The sequence below is a fragment of the Leopardus geoffroyi genome, chromosome A2 (genome assembly GCF_018350155.1).
Source record: "Leopardus geoffroyi isolate Oge1 chromosome A2, O.geoffroyi_Oge1_pat1.0, whole genome shotgun sequence".
Taxonomy (NCBI): domain Eukaryota; kingdom Metazoa; phylum Chordata; class Mammalia; order Carnivora; family Felidae; genus Leopardus; species Leopardus geoffroyi.
The window spans coordinates 12531736-12551640 of NC_059331.1; the positions used below are offsets into that span (position 1 = coordinate 12531736).

Sequence of the window (19905 nt, forward strand, 5' to 3'; positions counted from 1 at the left end):
GGCCTCAAGTAAAACCAGGATACCTTTTTTTAATGCTTATTTATTTTTGAGAGATAGGGAGAGAGAGTGTGAGTGGGGGAAGGGCAGAGAGAGAGGGGGAAGGGCACAGACGGAGGGGGACAGAAGATCCAAAGCGGGCTCCGTGCTGACAGCAGAGAGCCCGACGTGGGGCTCGAACTCACAAACGGTGAGATCATGACCTGAGCCGAAACTGGACACTTAACTGAATGAGCCACCCCGGGGGCCCCACAAGGACACTTTTATCAAGGAGGACACTCTAAGGGCTTAGAGGGCACCTCTCAGGAGCCTGGCGAGGGCCAAACCATTCACGTGCAGAACAGGGACACCCAGGCCTGCTGAGTTAACCCTTTCCTGCACGCGAATGGGATGCAAATATCCTTGGACAGCAGATATCCTGATGCACTCGATCCATTTCCCATAACGTCCTTCTGTGTGAGCCTCAGGTTCAAGTGTAGTTCAATAAAACAATTGCATGGAGGGCCTGGAGAGGCAATCAGATGGACGGCCAGACCCCAGCTGACTTGACTCAGGCATTTCCAGGAGTCTAAACTGGGCTGGTGCAGGCCAGGTGCATAGCACAAGAGTCCCACACCATCCCCCCTGTCCCCACCACTTCCCGGCCTGCATGATCTGGCCTTGGGGCCCTCTTGGGTGTTTTGTTTTGTGTTAAATCTAGCAAGGCTCTCCCTCCCTCCCCTCCCCCTCCTTCACTCTGCTCCACCCACACTGGCCTCTGTGCTGCCCCCGAGATACACACGCAGGCCTTTCCTACCTCCTGGTCATCCCAGGCTGTTCCCACCCTTCCAGGGCCTGCCACCTTCTCAGATGTCCGCTCAAAGGTCCTGTGGTTGCTGTAACAAACTACCACATAAATGTGGTGGCTCAAAACAATAGAAATCTCTTTCCTCACAATTCTAGAGGCCAGAAGTCCAAAATCAAGATGTGGGCAGGGGCACTTGGCTGGCTCAGTCGGTTAAGCGTCTGACTCTTAGTTTTGGCTCAGGTCATGATCTCACGGTTCGTGGGTTTGAGTCCCGCATTGGGCTCTGTGCTGATAGTGGGAAGCCTGCTTGGGATTCTCTCTCTCTCCCTGTCTCTATCCCTCCCCTGCTCATGCTCTGTCTCTCTCCCCCTCTCTCTCTCTATAAATAAGTAAATAAACTTTAAAAAATTACTCAAAAAAAAAAAAAAAATGTGGGCAGGGTCATGGTCCCTCCAAAGCCTCCAGAGAAGAATCCTTTTTTGCCCCTTCTAGTTTCTGCCTTGTGATTCTTTGACTTGTGGCCACATTTCTCTGGTCTCCCCCTTCATGCCTTGTCTGCCACGCGTGTCTCTGTGTCACTTTTTTCTCGTGGCAGCCAGTCCCCTTGACTTCATTGCCCTTATCGCAGATTCCAACTATTTTCCTGTCCTTCCTATCCTCCTCCCTACCCCCTTCCTCCCTCCCTTCCTTCCCTCCATCTTCAAAACATATCTACCTTATGTCCAGCTTTGTGCTGGGTTCTGGGATACCAGGAGCAACCCCAACAGGCGGTCCCAGCCCTCTGGAAACTCATAGTCTTGCGATAATAAATAACTTTGCTGTTTTCTGCAAGGTTATTGATCACTGTTTTCAGCTGCCGCCCCCACCCCCCGCCTCCCACCCCTGCACCTGACAACTCTAGGCTGTGTGATGGCACGGGCCATGTCTCTCTTGTTCGCCACCGTGTTGCTTCCACAGCCAAGTAGTCGGTGCTCAAAAAAATCTTTGTTGACTAAACTCAACTCCTGTCAAGCTCCTCCGGGAATGAAAGGGATAATCCCATCCCTGCCCTTTCAGGGTTTGGAAGATCCGTCCGGATATTCTTGGCAGACTCACAGGGGTTTCATCGATTCATGGCCACCGACCTTGAACACGAGGACACCGTGGAGACAGCCAGTTTTGGTCCTGAGAACAATCTGATTGTCACTGGGTCCCGGGATGCACTCATTCAGGTCAGAGGTCATCCTCACTCCGCCTCTGGAATAGAAAAGTATAATTCTTGAGGTCTCCCAGGAAGGGGATAGCATTCCCACGGAACCTGAAAAAACGGGGAGGATTTTGGCCTTCAGAGTGGAGAAGGGTTGGGAGGAAATGGCAGAAAATTCCCACCGAGCTCAAAGTTCTCACTCTGGTGGGAAAAGCACATACTAAAGTAGCAGTTCTCCAACATTCTGGCCTTAGGACCTCCTTACATTCTTTTTTTTTAATTTTTTTTTTCGATGTTTATTTATTTTTGGGACAGAGAGAGACAGAGCATGAACGGGGGAGGGGCAGAGAGAGAGGGAGACACAGAATCGGAAACAGGCTCCAGGCTCTGAGCCATCAGCCCAGAGCCCGACGCGGGGCTGGAACTCACGGACCGCGAGATCGTGAGATCGTGACCTGGCTGAAGTCGGACGCTTAACCGACTGCACCACCCAGGCGCCCCAGGACCTCCTTACATTCTTAAAGGTTATCAAGGATCCCAAAGATTCTCAATAAGTGGGTTATATCAGTTTGATTTATAGATTTATATATTGGATTTACATATCCTTAACAAATGATTTATTTGGGGAATAGTTTTAGGAGGTACAGAAGAGTTGCCAAGAAAGTACAGGGAGTCCCCATATATACATATTTATCTCGTCTACACCCTGCTTGCCTCGATGTTACCATCTCATGTCCCCCCGGGCCCTTTATCAAAACTGAAACATTTATATTGGGACAATACTGTTATTAACCGATCTGCAAATTCTTCTGTAGTTTCACCAGCTTTCCCACAAATGTCCTCTTTTTCTTTATTCTGGGATCCAGTCTAGGATCCCGCGTTGCATTTGGTCCCTGATGGTAATTACCATATTAAAAATTAGAAGCGAGGACATCCAAAAATACTTCTCCGATGATTCATGAACATTACGTGTCAATGTAATAACACGCTTTTACGAAAATCCTGTAGTTTCTGAAACAAACAAACAGACAAAAGTCACGAGAAGAGTGGCGTGGTTGCGCATTTTGACGAATCTCTTTCGTGTCTGGCTCAATAGGAGACCGTTGGCTTCTCGTACTTGATTCTGCATTCTCTGATCTGGTGTGACATCTCATGTCCCATAGCTTCTGGAAACCTCCACCGCTCCTTTGTGAGAGGAAGAGAGTAGAAAAGGCAAATGGCATCTTGAATTATGATGAAAACAGTTTTGTGTTTGCAAGCCCTCCTGAAAATGCCTGGCGGTACCCTCCAGGGGTTCCCTGGACCACACTTTGAGAACTGCTGTGGTAGTGGCTCGGTGAGGGGTGGGGAGGTTTGAGGGGGTGGAGAAGGCCCTTGAACTGCAGCCTGAGAATTCACCAGAGGTGGAAAAATGGGTTCATGCATATTTCTTAGCTATGACAGCGTAAGGAAGAAGTCAGCTTTGGCCCTCTGCTGTCCATCCTCAGGTGTGGAGTCTGTCGGAGCAGGGGACCCTGCTGGATGTTCTGGAAGGCGTCGGGGCCCCCGTGAGCCTGTTGGTCTGGGGTGGGGCCTTGGTGGCATCTGCTTCCCAGCAGTCCTCGTCTTTCAAAGTCTGGGATCTCACGTCTGTGCAGCAGCCAAGGGCCTCTACCCCGTTTCTGGATCGCACTGGCCTCACTGCGGTATCACACGATGGAAGCTACGTTTACTTCCCCAAGATTGGGGACAAGAACAAAGTCACCATTTGGGACTTAGCAGAAGGTTTGTAAGATACAAGCACGGCCATTTGTGTGGCCAAAAGAACCAAAGCTCCTGTCCGGGACTGCTTGGGTTCTTTTAATCAGACACCATAGACTGGGCGTTTTATTTAAATTTTTTTTTTTTTTAATGTTTTATTCATTTTTGAGACAGAGAGAGACAGAGCATGAACGGGGGAGGGGCAGAGAGAGAGGGAGACACAGAATTGGAAGCAGGCTCCAGGCTCTGAGCCATCAGCCCAGAGCCCGACGTGGGGCTCGAACTCACGGACCGCGAGATCGTGACCTGGCTGAAGTCGGACGCTTAACCGACTGCGCCACCCAGGCGCCCCAGACTGGGCGTTTTAAACGACAGACGTTTACTTCTCACGGTTCTGGAGGCTGGGAAGGCCAAGGCCGGCTTCCTGGTTGCAGATGGCCACTTTCTCATTAGGTCCTCACAGGAGTGCAAGCCCTCTTGTCCCCCCTATAAGGGCACTTATCCCATCGTGGGGGCTCCACCCTCATGGCCAAATCACCCCACAAAGCCTCCTGGCCAACGCCATCACATTATGGGCTGGGGTTTCGACTCGCAAATTTGAAGGGACATATTCAGGGGTGCCTGGGTGGCTCAGTCGGTTGAACGTCCGACTTCGGCTCAGGTCACGATCTCGCGGTCCGTGAGTTCGAGCCCCGCGTCGGGCTCTGTGCTGACTGCTCAGAGCCTGGAGCCTGTTTCACATTCTGTGTCTCCCTCTCTCTCTGACCCTCCCCCATTCATGCTCTGTCTCTCTCGGTCTCAAAAATAAATAAATGTTGTAGGGACACATTCAGTCCATAGCACCCCCATAACTGCAGTCAGGTTGACAGTGGCTAATAAAAATCAGGACTTGATGTGATAAATTTCCAGCATGTGGGTAATTGACCATCTGGTTGTCAATCCCTAGTTTCGTTTGGGTTTCCTGGAAGCAGGGCACGTGATGGGGAAGTTTGCACAAGGGGTATGTTGAGGGGAGCTCCCGGGAGAAACCTAAGCAGGGGTGATCAGAGCAGGCAGGGGCAGGAGGAGGGCTGAGCAAGCAGGTGGGGGAGGACCTAGACTGTAAACTGCACCTCAGAAGCAAGAGGTCTCGTCTTTTTTTTTTTTTTTTAATTTTTTTTAATGTTTATTTACTTTTGATAGACAGAGCATGAACAGGGGAGGGTCAGAGAGAGGGAGACACAGAATCTGAAACAGGCTCCAGGCTCTGAGCTGTCAGCACAGAGCCCGACGCGGGGCTTGAACTCACAAACCTCGAGATCATGACCTGAGCCGACGTCAGCCGCTCAACCGACTGAGCCACCCAGGCGCCCCTAGTCGTGTTTTTGTTTTTTTTTTTTTAATGTTTATTTATTTTTGAGAAATAGAGCACAAGTGGGGGAGGGGCAGAGAGAGAGACTCAGAATCCGAAGCAGGCTCCAGGCTCCAAGCTTTCAGCACAGAGCCTGATGCGGGGCTCGAACCCAGGAACCGCGAGATCATGACCTGAGCCGAAGTCGGTAGCTTAACCGACTGAGCCACCTAGGCGCCCCAAGGGCTAGTCTTTTATATCCCCACATCAGGCAGTCACTGGCTACAGGCCGTTCTGGGTGGTGGGGGAACCCCCTAAGCATTTTGAGATGAGGGGCTCCCTTCACCTGAGGGCAGTGAGCAGCCTAGGGTCTGGGTGCCCTGGCCCGTAAAGGGAGTCTGGACACGTCACCAACTGTGTCTGCTGTGATCTCCATGGGGGCGGATGGAGGTACAGAAATCCCTCTTTAACGATAATATGAGAAAAGAGATTCACTCTCGGCCTCCTGCATTCATGGATTTGGCAGATGTTTGGTTAGTGCTGGCCACAGGGCCGGGCTCTGCGGTTGGCAGTGAGCAGGACAGACGAGGTGACCGTGTTTGAGGCCCTTGCTCACTAGTTGAGGGGCGGAGCCCGACGCGAAGCTAGGGGGCACGATGGGAAATGAGATACAAGCCTGCAAACTGGGGCCCGCGGGCCAGTTCGGACACACACTGCCTGCGTGCGGCATGTTGGGGGGCTTCAACCTCAGGGTTAAGAGGTTAAGGGTTAAGAGCATACAGCCTGCAAGGCAAAAAAAATTCACTCTCCAGCCCTTTACAGACGTTTGTAAAGGAAACATCTGGGATGAGAGCTCGCTCATGTGTGTCCGCGTGTCCGTTTGTCCCGATGGGGAGCAGGAAGTCATCAGAAAGTGTTAACCAGGGTGGGGGGGAATACGGATAATGAAAGTGGTTTTCAAAATCCTTAACAATTTGCGGAGCGAGCCCGTTTCTCTGAGCTGTTCCTGATGCAACCTTCTCTCCGTGGCAGGTGAGGAGCAGGACGTCCTGGATGCCTCCAGTGAGGTCAGATGTCTGGAGGTGGCCCAGCAGGCCAATCTCCTTTTCACTGGCCTCGTTTCGGGGGTCGTCCTGGTGTTCCCCCTGAATTCCAGACAGGACGTGATGTGCATCCCCCCTCCCGAGGCCCGGAAAGCCATCAACTGCATGGCCCTTAGTCAAGGAGAGGAGCGCCTGGCCATCGCCTACGACAGCATCATCCTGGTGCTGGACATCAGCCCCGGGGATCCCTGTCCGGTTGTCGATGGGCCAACATACACCTTCTACACCCAGCTGCCCGAGACCATCTCCAGCGTGGCCGTCCTGGCTGACTACCGTGTGATCTACGGCATGACCGACGGTGAGCTCTTCCTTTACGAGTGTGCGAATTCCAAAGTGTTCCCTCTGGAGGCCCACGGGAGCCGGGTCACCTGTGTGCAGGTCAGCCACAAGGAGCAGCTGGCGGTCAGCGGATCCGAGGAAGCCCTGCTGTGCCTCTGGGACCTGCAGGCCTGCAAGTGGAGATTCGAGACGAGCTACACGGTGCGTGGCCCACACACCTCGTGCAGGCTAGGTCCCGGCGTTAGAAAGCTGATGACAGGTGTCCTGTATGAAGTGCATACCGTGTGCCATCACCCAGGGTCGGGAGCAGGGTGGGGCCCGTGAGAGACACTCACCTCGGGAGCAGAGCTGAAGGGGCTGCCCCGAAACTCGGCAATCAAGAGAGATGCTATTTTAAGGCAGTGTTTACAAAAATCGAAACAAATGCAAAAGATACGCAAGAGAGCGAAATCTTTTAAAACATTTTTTTTTTTTTATTTTTGAGGGAGAGAGAGAGAGAGCGTGAATAGGGGAGGGGCAGAGAAAGAGGTAGACAGAGGATCTGAAGCGGGCTCTGCGCTGACAGCAGAGAGCCCAATGCAGGGCTTGAACTCGCAAACTGCAAGATCATGACCTGAGCCGAAGTCGGACGCTCAACCGACTGAGCCACCCAGATGCCCCAAGATATCGTTTTAAATAAAGGTCAGATCCTGCACGGCACACCCCGGCCTCACCCTCCTTACCCTAATCCTGATAGCCATTCTTGTGCCCAAGAGTTTTGATTTCTAGGTGTGGTCAGAGGCCACGCCGTCCCACCTCTCGGAGCCACGTTCTCAAGAGGGGAGACAGTGTGAGTTCTGTGAGGGCTCACAGAGGTGAGGGCTTTTGTGTTTTGCTTATGGAGGTGGCCCCCATCCCTAGGAGAGCTCCTGACATGTCCTCAAGGCTCGACAAATGTTTGTGGGAAAGGGCTAGTGTGTAAGAAGAGCTTTGAGGAAAAATAGGACAAGGTAAAGGGGGTAGAGGCTGCTATTTAAGAAAGTCAAATGAGCCTGGTGGAACAGCGTCCTTGGCAGAAGGAACAGCAGCTGTGAAGGTCTGAAGAGGGAAACTGGCAACTGACTCCCTAACGTATGAAGTGTCTTAGAGTCCGTACTGCCCACCTCGTAAGGAGCTATTCTAGTTTTCTGTATCAATAGAATTAAGAGCTGCCATAAATATATTCATATATTCATATTATCTACTATATGAAAATGCATATTAGAATATCCTTCTATAATGTAATCCCTACAATGATCTCATAAGGTTGGTGTTACTATTCCAGTCTTTCAAATGGGGAACGAAGGCCAGACCTTTGGTTGTAAGATATAAAAAATATTCATAAACATGGGAAGATGATCTTGTAACCAAGAGAGACAGTACATATAGTTTCATCTTAAAAGGCTTTTGTCCTGGCTCAGTTAGTTCGACTCAGGTCATGATCTTGTGGGTTTGAGCCCTGCTTTGGGTTCTGTGCTGACAGCTCAGAGCCTGCAGCCTGCTTCAGATTCTGTCCCTCTCTCTCTGACCCTCCCCTCCACGCGCTTTGTCTCTTTGTCAAAAAAATAAATAAACAGGGGCGCCTGGGTGGCGCAGTCGGTTAAGTGTCCGACTTCAGCCAGGTCACGATCTCGCGGTCCGTGAGTTTGAGCCCCGCGTCGGGCTCTGGGCTGATGGCTCAGAGCCTGGAGCCTGTTTCCGATTCTGTGTCTCCCTCTCTCTCTGCCCCTCCCCTGTTCATTCTCTGTCTCTCTCTGTCCCCAAAATAAATAAACGTTGAAAAAAAAAATTAAAAATAAATAAATAAACATTAAAAAAAAAAAAGCTCCCATCCCATCTGACATTTATTTTTAGGAAGCCACTATAAGGCTGGGCTGTAAGTAACCTTTCGTCTTGTTGAGTGGAAAATATCACCCCAGCAGTTAAATACACCTAGCTCTTTCTTTTTTCCTTTTTCTAATTTTTTTTTTTTTATTAATTTGAGAGAGAGAGGGAGAGGGGAGAGGCAGAGACAGAGAGAGACTCTTAAGCAGGCTCCACGTGGAGCCATCACAGGGCTCGGTCCCACGACCCTGGGATTGTGACCTGAGCCCAAATCAAGAGTCAGACACTCAACTGACTGAGCCCACCCACGCACCCTGTCATGTGTTTATTTATTTATTTATTTATTTATTTATTTATCTTTCATTCATTCCCTGTTTTTGTTTGTAAATAAACTTCATCTTGGAATGGTTTTAGGTCTACAGAGTGGTAAAGATCGTACAAAGGTCCTCGTGTACGCACTCCTCACCAGGCTTCCCCGATGTCGACCTCTTATGTGACTAGAGTACGTTAGTCACAACTAATGAGTTACCATGGGGACGGTGCCGTTAACTAAGCTACCAACCTGACTGGGATCACACATTTTTCAACGGATTTCCCTTTTCCGTTCTAGGCTCTAGGATGCCATGCTGCATTTAGCATACAGCATTTAATTAAAGACCATTGTAGCTGGGGCGCCTGGGTGGCTCAGTCAGCTGAGCATCCAACTCCAGCTCAGGTCATGAGCTCATGGTTCATGGGTTCAAGCCCCGCATCAGTCTCTCTGCTGTCAGCACAGAGCCTGCTTCATATCCTCTGTGCCCATCTCTCTGTGCCCCTCCCCCACTTGTGCGCGCGCGCACGCGCTCTCTCTCTCTCTCTCTTTCAAAAATACGCATGAAAAAAATACCACTATAGTTAATGCTTGTATAGTGGGGGTCACTTAAGTTAAAACTGATAGGGACGCCTGGGTGGCTCAGTCGGTTAAGTGTCCGACTTGGGCTCAGGTCATGATCTCACGGTTCACAGGTTCGAGCCCCACGTCGGGCTCTGTGCTGGCAGCTCAGAGCCTGGAGCCTGCTTCATGGATTCCGTCTCCCTCTCTCTCTGCCCCTCCCCCACTCGTATTCTGTCTGTCTCTCTCTCTCAAAAATAAATAAAACATTAACAAAAAAAGAAATTAAAACGGATAATTCCTGCTCTCCAATGCAAAATGCCTGTAAAGCTCTCAATCCCGTCCCTATGAAGATGTGTTTTGGTCCTGGGAATATCGGTCCTACGATCTCTCCAGGGTTTCATCGGATCCGTCCCGCATGAGGGGCTTCCAAGCCTGGCTTCCTACGCAGATGCCTTGGGGGGGGGTCTCCTAGGTGACTCTCAGTTTGAAATCCAGATCACCTTGTCTTTTTTTTTTTTTTTTTAATGTTTTATTTTTGAGAGAGACAGAGCATGAGCCAGGGAGGGACAGAGACAGAGGGAGACACAGAATCTGAGGCAAGCTCTAGCCTCTCAGCATAGAGCCCAATGCGGGGCTTGAACTCACAAACTGTGATTGTGACCTGAGCTGAAGTCAGATGCTTAACTGACTGAGCCACCCAGGCGCTCCAAGATCACCTTGTCTTTTTCAACAGAATTCTTACTGTAGAGGGGTCCAGTGTGTCTGCTTCTCCAAGGATGACAAGTACGTGTATGCGGGCTTGAAGGATCGCTCCATAATCGTCTGGAGTGTGCTGGATGGTGAGTCATTTTGCTTTGAGGGCAAGACCGAGCTTAGATCTGGCGAGGAGTGCCTTGTTCTGGGCTCTGGGTTCTACAGGGCTCTGCTCTGGTCTCCCCTAGCTGGGTCCCTCTGCTTACAGAGGTGTCTGTGGGTCACGGGGACAGGCCTCCCCCCCCCCCCCACCAGAGCTACACCTCCTCTTTTTAGACCCATGCTCTGGATACCTGGGACATTCTCCCCACCTGAGAGGTGCCCTCTTTAGGGCCTGGGCAGCCCTCTTCTCCGGGTCCATCCTTCTGAGGGTGGGCTGTGCCCCTAGTGTGAACACCCCAGGACTTGGGGGGTGGCCATGGGTGATGAGCCTGGAGTCTGGGTGCATGAGCTGGGTAGGCGGTTCACGTGCATATGTGTGAGGCCCCGAGGACTGTAGGATAAAGCTGAGTGAGGGAAGAGGAGGGGCCAAGCCACAAAGAGCAGGGGACTCTCGCACACCATGACTTTCCAGTATGGAACTGAGGACCCTGAGAATTCTCAACACAACATGACCTTCCGGGTGGTTCCGAAGACACATCCATCAATGTAGGAGGACAGAGCATAGTTCACTGAATAGTTTATTGTCTAGATTTCCAACATTTACGCATTGGACCTTATAGGATGCGGGCCCTGATTCATTCTCTTGCCCCGGGCCCCCTAAACGATAGGGGCCAGCTTGCTTAAGACCAGCCACCTTGCAAACCTCCCAGCTCTCGGTCTGGTCAGTATTACCCTAAAGGCATATTAATGAGAGTTAACGCTTCTTGTGTACGGGGTCCTGTTCCCCGGGCCATTGAATTCCCTTGGCAGCCACCTCATTCTACAGAGCAAAAATTGAGGCTCTGAGAGGTGAGGTGACTGCCCAAGGTCACACAGTGACGCTCGTCTGCCTTTGTCGCCCTCCTACGTGATCTCCTATAGAGAAAGGAACCCTTCTGACCCTGGGCAGGGCGTCCGTGCTGTTAGCTCCCCCCCCCCCCCCCCCCCCCCACGTAACAAGTGATGAAGCTGAAGTTCAGGGGGGTTAAGAGATTTGCCCAAGGTCACAAAGTGCGTGGGTGGGTGAATGGATATCAGGTCGACTGGAATACATTGTAACCAAATACACTGCAATCCGATGTAGCGTAGCTTGATGCTTGTGGCAAAGATCTGCAGGTTAAAAAAGTTACAGATGGCTCGGGCGCTGCGGTCTGCGGATTGCGGCCTTCAAAGCCCAGCCCGGGCAGGTGCACAACCTCTCTTTCTCCTTCTCCTCCAATAATAACCTTTACCGAGCTTGCTCTGGGCTGAGACCGATACACCTGACACACTTAACATCTTGGAACCTTAGAATTCTCCTCAGCAGGCAGGTTCGGCTCTCATTCCCACATCGCCCGTGAGGCGGGGGGGACTCCCGAGAGTTTAGACGTCGTCGTGCCTAAGCTAATAAGAGGCATAGCAAGGATGTGACCCGCGCAGCCAACTCTCACGTGTATGAGATTGGATCTCTGTGGCCCCCACGGTCTCATGTGTGCCCTGCTGTCCCCCCCCCACCCCCACCCGAAAAGGCACCCTGCTGGCTGTCCAGTTTGTCCACACCGTGGTGAACAGAATCATCCCAACTTCCGATGGCTTCATCGCCCCCACGAGACACGGCTATCTCATCCGGGAGCGTTTCCAGGACCCTTCGTCAAGAGCCTCGCAGCAGGACCCTCTCAAGAACTTCAAGAAGGCAGTGTGGAAGGTCAAATCCAGGCAGAGAGACGAAGCGGCGGCTGTCGCAGGAGTCCCCCAGGACTCGAGATCAGCAAGTGCCCAGGGAAATGCATGCAAGTCGAACAAACGCTCACAAGTCTGCCTGCTCGTGTAGAACCCCCTTCCCCATGGGGGCATGAGATGCCAGTGACTTAGCCCCCCTTCAGTCCGGTTGAAGCAAAGAGAACGTACGTGTTGATGTCTATCCGGACCCAAAGCCCCAGATTATATGACTCAGACCCTGTTTCTCACCATCTTTCCACTCTGCTCTCCTGCTTGTTGGCTGGGTTCCCCCAGGAACCCGCCACCCCCAGGTTAGCAACATGACGGCCAAGTTCAGTAGAAAAGAGACCTTCCCTTTGCCAGCAGTCTGAACCGAAGTGCTGGCCCCGATTCGATTGGCCCCAGTGGGCTCATGCACCTATCTCTGGGTGAATGCAGTGCTGTGATTGGCCAGCCTGACCCAGTGTCCACTGGGGCTGGGGATGGAGTCAATACGGCCCAAGCATGTTGCCTGAGAACGGGAGGGACTGTGCCCGGGAGGGAAACGGGGGGGTGGTACAGGGCAAAGGGTGGATGGCTGGATGTAAGACTCACCAAACCACAGAGGTGGACCACAGAGCTTTATCGTTAATTTATAAAGCATCAGGTGCTATTGTCTGATCCTTATCACAGCCCACACTTCAGGGAGGGTAGGAGTTTCTGCATCCATTTCACAGACAAGGAAACCGAGCCTTGGCAGGTAGCTGTGATTTGCTCAAACTCTCAAGCCTGGGGTGCAGGGGCTCCGAGAGAAGAGAACCAGGAGCTTTCCCGTCCCAGTCCTGTTGAGCCACCTCGCTCCAATTTTAGTCTCAGAAGCGTGACCATCTGTACCACAGGTGACACACTCAAATGCCCACGGGGGCCAGTGGATAATCTAGATGATGGCCAGGCACCCGGGTGAGCAGCAGAGAGTGACGGAGACCGTGGGGACGTGTGGAGGACATGTGCTCTGCCTGGGGCGGGCATGGGCACCCTGACTGTACCCCAGAATGGCCGCGGGGAAAGCCGCTCATTGGTGCCAGCTTCCTGTTGTTGTAAACAAAGCCAGAAACCCAGACTTTCATGTCACATCTTCCCCATTCTTCAAAGTTAGCGACTGATGGGAATGCAAGCTGGTGCGGCCACTCTGGAAAACAGTATGGAGGTTCCTCAAAAAACTAAAATTAGAACTACTCTATGACCCAGCAATTGCACTACTAGGCATTTATCCACGGGATACAGGTGTGCTGTTTCGAAGGGACACGTGCACCCCCATGTTTATAGCAGCACCATCAATAATCGCCAAAGTATGGGAAGAGCCCACATGTCCATCGATGGATGAACGGTTAAAGAAGATGTGGTATATCTATACAATGGAGTATTACTCGGCAATCAAAAAGAATGAAATCTTGCCATTTGCAACTACGTGGTTGGAACTGGAGGGTATTATGCTGAGTGAAATTAGTCAGTCAAAGGCAAAAATCATATGACTTCGCTCATATGAGGACTTTATAAAACAGATGAACATAAGGGAAGCAAAAATATATAAAAACAGGGAGGGGGACGAAGCATAAGAGACTTATAAATATGGAGAACAAACTGAAGGTTACTGGAGGGGTTGGGGGGGATGGGCTAAATGGGTCAGGGGCACTAAGGAATCTACTCCTGAAATCATTGTTGCACCATACGCTAACTAATTTGGATGTAAATTAGAAAAAAAAAAAAAGGTAACGATTGGCTACAGGGCACATTTAGCCTGTGTGTCTCTAGTTCAGGAGCCGGCTTCGTGAGTCAAGCCGGCATGAAAATAACAAACCTGTCATAGCCTCTCCCCTCTGTCGGATTCCAGACAGTTTCAGAACAAGCAACCTTAGAAACAGAGGCTTTTAAGCTACATGTGACCCTACTGACTGTCTTATTCAGTAGTTTCCCAAACTAGGGTTCCCAAAAGGGCTTTGGCATTGGCGCGGATATGAGTATCAAATCCCATTTTTAAAACATATTTTAAACCGTAATTTAAAGATGCCCGTTCAGCTGGGTTAGGAAGCGGCTTTTAAGGTAGCGGAGAGAACTAACTTAGGATTCTCCTGCCGTCTTCCTTTAACTAAGATTTTGAAGGGAGGCCTTGAAAAGACAGCGACTCGTTGCCACTCCTCTGAGGATCAGGGGTTTCACCCAACGCAGAAATAAAGTGGATGTTGTGACAGAGTGGAGATTTCAGCTACAACGTACGGTTTTTGTTTTTTTGTTTTTTGTTTTTTTTTTTCCAACATTTATTTATTTTTGGGACAGAGAGAGACAGAGCATGAATGGGGGAGGGGCAGAGAGAGCGGGAGACACAGAATCGGAAACAGGCTCCAGGCTCTGAGCCATCAGGCCAGAGCCCGACGCGGGGCTCGAACTCACAGACCGTGAGATCGTGACCTGGCTGAAGTCGGACGCTCAACCGACTGCGCCACCCAGGCGCCCCCAACGTACGGTTTTAAATGTGTGCGCCCATCTCGACGGCCTCAGTGAGAATCCATTGTTTTTACGTAAATACTAATTTGAACATAGAAGAGAAATTTTACCAATAAAATGCTACTCTGAATTGTTGTACTATTGGGAGTTTTTGCAGTGAACTTTCATTTGAGAGAGTCTGGTTGCTATGAATGTTTGGCAAGCCCTGTGCTTTAAGGAGGTGTGATTTGTGAGAGATGCCCCCGCCAGGGCGGAGCCAGGCTGAAAGCCCCACTTTGCTGTCTTACGCTAAGCAGTACCATGTAACATTGCATCCAAACTGGGATACTTTTGAGAGAGAAGGGTCGCGCCTTGGACAATTACTCCTTGAGGTGCCTGGGTGGCTCAGTCGGTTAAGCGTCTGACTCTTGGTTTCGGCTCAGGTCATGATCTCACGGTTCATGGATTCGAGCCCGAGTCAGGCTCTGTGCTGACAGTGTGGAGCCTGCTTGGGATTCTCTCTCTCTCTCCCTGTCTCTCTGCCCCTCCCTGCCTTTCTCTCTCTCAAAATAAATAAATAAACTTAAAAATATTTTTTTTAATACACAATTACTCCTGGACAGTTGAAAAAAAAAATTGGACTGTCCCAAGATGATTGGAATGTACTTGCAGCAGGAATTAATTTTTATTAAATTCCAAGGACTTTTTAAAATTGAGATGTAGGGGCGCCTGGGTGGCTCAGTCGGTTAAGCGTCCGACTTCGGCTCAGGTCACGATCTCACCGTCCGTGAGTTCGAGCCCCGCGTCGGGCTCTCTGCTGACAGCTCAGAGCCTGGAGCCTGTTTCAGATTCTGTGTCTCCCTCTCTCTCTGACCCTCCCCCGTTCGTGCTCTGTCTCTCTCTGTCTCAACAATAAATAAACGTTAAAAAAATTTTTTTAATTGAGATGTAATTAACATAACGCTCTATCAGTTTCCGGTGTATGACATAATGATTCGATATTTGCGTGTTGCAAAATAAATTTAGTTAACATCCAGCCCTACACATAGTTACACGTTTTTTTTCTTGTGATGAGAACTTTTTAAAAAAGATTTTATTTTATTATTTTTAAAAGATTTAGGGGTGCCTGGGTGGCTCAGTTGGTTGAGCGTCCGACTTTGGCTCAGGTCAGGATCTCATGGTTCATGAGTCTGAGCCCCATGTCGAGCTCTGTGCTGACAGCTCAGAGCCTGGCGCCTGCTTCAGATTCTGTCTCCCTCGCTCTCTGCCCCTCCCCCACTCATGTTCTGTCTCTCTTTTTCAAAAGTAAATAAACATTAAAAAAAATTTTTAAAGATGTATTTATTTAAGTTCTCTCTGCACCCAACGTGGGACTCGAACTTACAACCCTGATATCAAGAGTCGAAGTGTCTCCCAACTGAGCCAGCCAGGTGCCCCATGTGCTGAGGACTTCTGAGATCTATTCTCTTAGCAACTTTCAAACATACCGTACAATATTAATTATAGTCACCACGCTGGACATTACATCTCCAGAACTTATTTATCTTACACCCGGAAGTTTATAAGCTTTGACCACCTTTGCCCATTTTCCCCACCATCCCTATCCCCTGCCTCTGGTAAACGCAAATCTGTTTTCTGTATCTATACGTTCAGGGTCTTTTAAAATTTATTTTTGAGGGGCGCCTGGGTGGCGCAGTCGGTTAAGCGTCCGACTTCAGCCAGGTCACGATCTCGCGGTCTGTGAGTTCGAGCCCCGCGTTGGGCTCTCGGCTGATGGCTCAGAGCCTGGAGCCTGTTTCCGATTCTGTGTCTCCCTCTCTGTCTGCCTTTCCCCCGTTCATGCTCTGTCTCTCTCTGTCCCAAAAAAAATAAAATAAACGTTGAAAAAAAAAATTTAAAAAAAAATTTATTTTTGAGACAGAGAGAGAGCATGAGCTGGGTAGGGACAGAGTGGGGGTTGGGGAGAGAGAATCCCCCCAGGGCTCAATCTCACAACCACAAGAACGTGACCTGAGCGGCTACCAAGAGCCAACCGCTTAACCCACAGAGCCACCCAGGCGCCCCCATTTTTAACTTTTACTTTATTTTAAAAGTCTACGGACTTTTTATTCATTCGCTTAGCGTGAAAATGTTCCAGCCTATAGCCGAGTTGTAATACGAGGGCAATGAACACACATTGGTTCACCATCACTATTGAACAACTCTCCTAGCGCTGTCAGTCTTCTGCTAAACCACTTCAAAGCAAGGGCCAGGAATGGGGTGAGGACAGTGAGGCACAAGGTTTCAGGGCGCACCAAAAAACTCAGCCATCGAAGAATATTTTATTACTGTATTTTTAAAATCAACATGGACAAAAAAAATGCATGATGAACAAAATATCAACATTTTAAATTAAAGATGGGATTGGGGCACCTGGCTGGCTCAGTTGGTGGAGCATGGGACTCTTGATCTTGGGGTTGTGAGTTCGAGCCTCACATTGGGTGTAGAGATTACTTTAAAATTTTTGTTTTAAATCTTTAAAAAAAAAAAAAAAAAGATGGGATCTGACCCTGCACTTGAGTGAACTTGTCTCACCCTCATTTCGGCTCTGGTGATGTCAAGATACCTCACCCTCTAAATACATCAGGAGACATCTTTCAGGAATCAAGTCATTCTTGTACATAACCACACACTTATGAAAACTGACAATTGTGTTTTGTTTGCTTTTTTTTTTTTTTTTTTTTTTTGAGAGAGAGACAGAGACAGCGCAAGCAGATTAGGGGCAGGGGCAGAGAGAGAGAGAGAGAGAGAGAGAGAGAGAGAGAATCCCAAGCAGAGCCCAATGCAGGGCTCAAACTCACAAAACTGTGAGATTATGACCTGAGCCGAAAGCAAGAGTCAGATGCTTAACCCAATGAGCCACCCAGTTGCCCCAAAAATTGTTACTTAAATATCTTTCCGTAGGCATCCTAATTTTCCTAATTAACCTTAAAACATCTTATATGGCAGTTTCTTTCAAACTAGGACCCAATCAAGATTTGTTCACGTGTTGCATGTGGTTGCTTTGTCTCCCCAGTATCTTACATTCTAGAGCAGGAGTCAGTAAATCAGCCTGCAGGCCTGCCACGTATTTTTGTAAATAAAGTTTTATTGGAACATGGCCATACCCGTTCATTTACATATCGCCAGCGGCAGCTTTCATTAGTGACACAGAATGTATGGTTCCAAAAGCCAAAAATGTTTGCCATCTGGCCCTTTACAGAAGTGTGCTGATCCTGGTCTTAAGGGCTTGATTCGATTCAGGGTAACCTTTTTTTTTTTAAAAAAACAGACTTTTTAAAGCAGTTTTAGGGGGCACCTGGCTGGCTCAGTCGGAAGAAGAAGCAACTCTCAATCTCAGGGTTGTGAGTTCAAGCCCCATGTCAGGTATAGAGATTACATAATTTTTTTTTTACTTCTTTTTCATTTTTATTTATTTTTGAGAGAGAGCGTGTGTGCATATGCATGCCAGTAGGAGAGGAGCAGAGAGACAGGGAGAGAGAGAGAATTCCAAGCAGGCTCCACACTGTAAGCACAGATCCAAACCCAGGGCTTGATCCTATGAACTATGAGATCATGACCTGAGCTGAAATCAAGAGTCATACACTCAACCGACTGAGCCACCTACGCACCCCTACTTAAATTTTAAAAAGTTTTTTTTAAAAAAAAGCAGTTTTAGGTTCACAGGAAAATTGAGTGGAAGGTACAGAGATTTCCCATGAACCCCCTGCCCCAACACATGCACAGCCTCCCCTACTATCAAGTAACTTAGTTACATTTGATAAACCTATGTTGACATACATGTTAAATAAGAAACAAGGGTGCCTGGGTGGCTCAGTTAAGTGTCTGACTCTCTTTTTTTTTTTAATGTTTGTTTATTTTTTTTTTTTTTAATTTTTTTTTTTTCAACGTTTATTTATTTTTGGGACAGAGAGAGACAGAGCATGAACGGGGGAGGGGCAGAGAGAGAGGGAGACACAGAATCAGAAACAGGCTCCAGGCTCTGAGCCATCAGCCCAGAGCCCGACGCGGGGCTCGAACTCACGGACCGCGAGATCGTGACCCGGCTGAAGTCGGACGCTTAACCGACTGCGCCACCCAGGCGCCCCATAATGTTTGTTTATTTTTGAGAGAGAGAGAGACAGACAGAGACAGAGCATGAGTGGGAGAGGAGCAGAGAGAGAGGGAGACACGGAATCCGAAGCAGGCTCCAGACTCTGAGCTGTGAGCACAGAGCCCGATGGGGGGCTCGAACCCACAGAATGCGAGATCGTGACCTGAAGCTGGAGTCAGGTGCTTAGCGGACTGAGCCGTCCAGGTGCCCCCATCATCTGACTCTTGATTTCAGCTCAGGTCATGATCTCATGGTTCGTGGGTTCAAGCCCCCCATCGGGCTCCATGCTGACAGTGAAGACCCTGCTTGGGATTCTCTCTCTGCCCCTCCCCTGCACTCTCTCTCTCAAAATAAATAAATACTTGGGCGCCTGGGTGGCTCAGTCAGTTAAGCGTCTGACTTCGGCTCAGGTCATGGTCTCTCGGTTTGTGAATTCGAGCCCCGCCATGGGCTCTGTGCTGACAGCTCAGAGCCTGGAGCCTGCTTCGGATTCTCTGTCTCCTTCTCTCTCTGCCCCTCCCTCACTGTGCTCTGTCTCTCTCTCTCTCTCTGTCTCTCAAAAATAAATAAATGTAAAAAAATAAAAATAAAAAATAAATTAAAAAATAAAGAAACTTAAAAAAATAAAAAAGAAACAAGAGACCTATAATAGAGTCACTTGTGCTAAACCTCACATCAGCAAACCAAGACTTAATACCTAATTTAATAGCACTGTAAGCCCCTCCCAGGACTGTAATCTTAACCAGTAGGGCTGGAATTTCCTGGTCAGCACTAGTGAGGTAATCCACTTGATAGACTCCCTGCATCCCCCAAAGAAAGATAAGATTATCTGTTTTTTGTTTTTTGGGTTTTTTTTTTTTTGCCCCGTTCTGTCTATAAAATCCTTCCATTTTTTTTTACAGCTCCTTGGAGTTCCTTTCTGTTTGCTAGACAGGATACCGCCCAATTCTTAAATTGTTGAATAAAGTCAATTTGATCTTTAAGTTTAATCAGCTGAATTTTGTTTTCGTAACACATCGGAGTCACAAGGTAAGCATTTTTGGCAAGACCACTTTGTAAAAGTTATATGTGGCTGCCTAACAAAGTACCACAAACTTAGCAGCGGCGAATAACAGCCACATATGACCTCATCGTTTCTGTGGGTTGTGAGGCCAGGCTCATTGTGGTTGGGTTCTTTCTTTGCTCACTCACGAGTGTTAGCCAGGCTGGTATCTCATGGAGCGGCTCACAGCTCTCAGGTTGTTGGCAGAATTAAGCTCCTCGCTGTAGGACTGTGGACCTCAGCTCCTAGAGGCTGCCTCTGTCCATAGGCATTCACGACATACCCGGTTCCTCTTTCAAGGCTGGCAGGATAGCATCTTTCCACTGTCTCAAGGCGCTGACCTCCAGATTGTCCCTTAAAGGCTGCCCCTGATTAGGCCAGGCCCACCCAGAATCTTCTCCCTTCTGATGAACCCAAAATCAACTCAAGGGGACCTTAAACACACCTGCAAAATCCCTTCACCTTTGCCATGTGGCGTGACCTACTTGCAGAAGTGACATCCACTATACTCACAGGTCCTGCCCACACTCCAGGATGGGGA

The 19905-nt window shown here is 49.3% G+C and overlaps 1 protein-coding gene across 2 annotated transcripts in view; it reads left to right on the forward strand.

Annotated features, from left to right (window-relative positions):
• NWD1 (NACHT and WD repeat domain containing 1) overlaps positions 1–19311 on the forward strand; it is a 66302-nt gene extending 46991 nt beyond the window's left edge. Inside the window, exons 12-16 of one of the 2 annotated variants that reach the window (XM_045492446.1) lie at positions 1841–1995; positions 3458–3734; positions 6073–6623; positions 9872–9977; positions 11541–11981. In XM_045492446.1, coding sequence (XP_045348402.1) covers positions 1841–1995; positions 3458–3734; positions 6073–6623; positions 9872–9977; positions 11541–11842 — 1391 coding nt within the window. In that variant the 3' untranslated portion in view covers positions 11843–11981. Of the gene's footprint in view, positions 1–1840; positions 1996–3457; positions 3735–6072; positions 6624–9871; positions 9978–11540; positions 11982–19224 lie in introns of those variants that run through there. The other variant, XM_045492445.1, reaches the window with a different exon arrangement.
• The last annotated feature ends 594 nt before the right edge of the window (positions 19312–19905 follow it).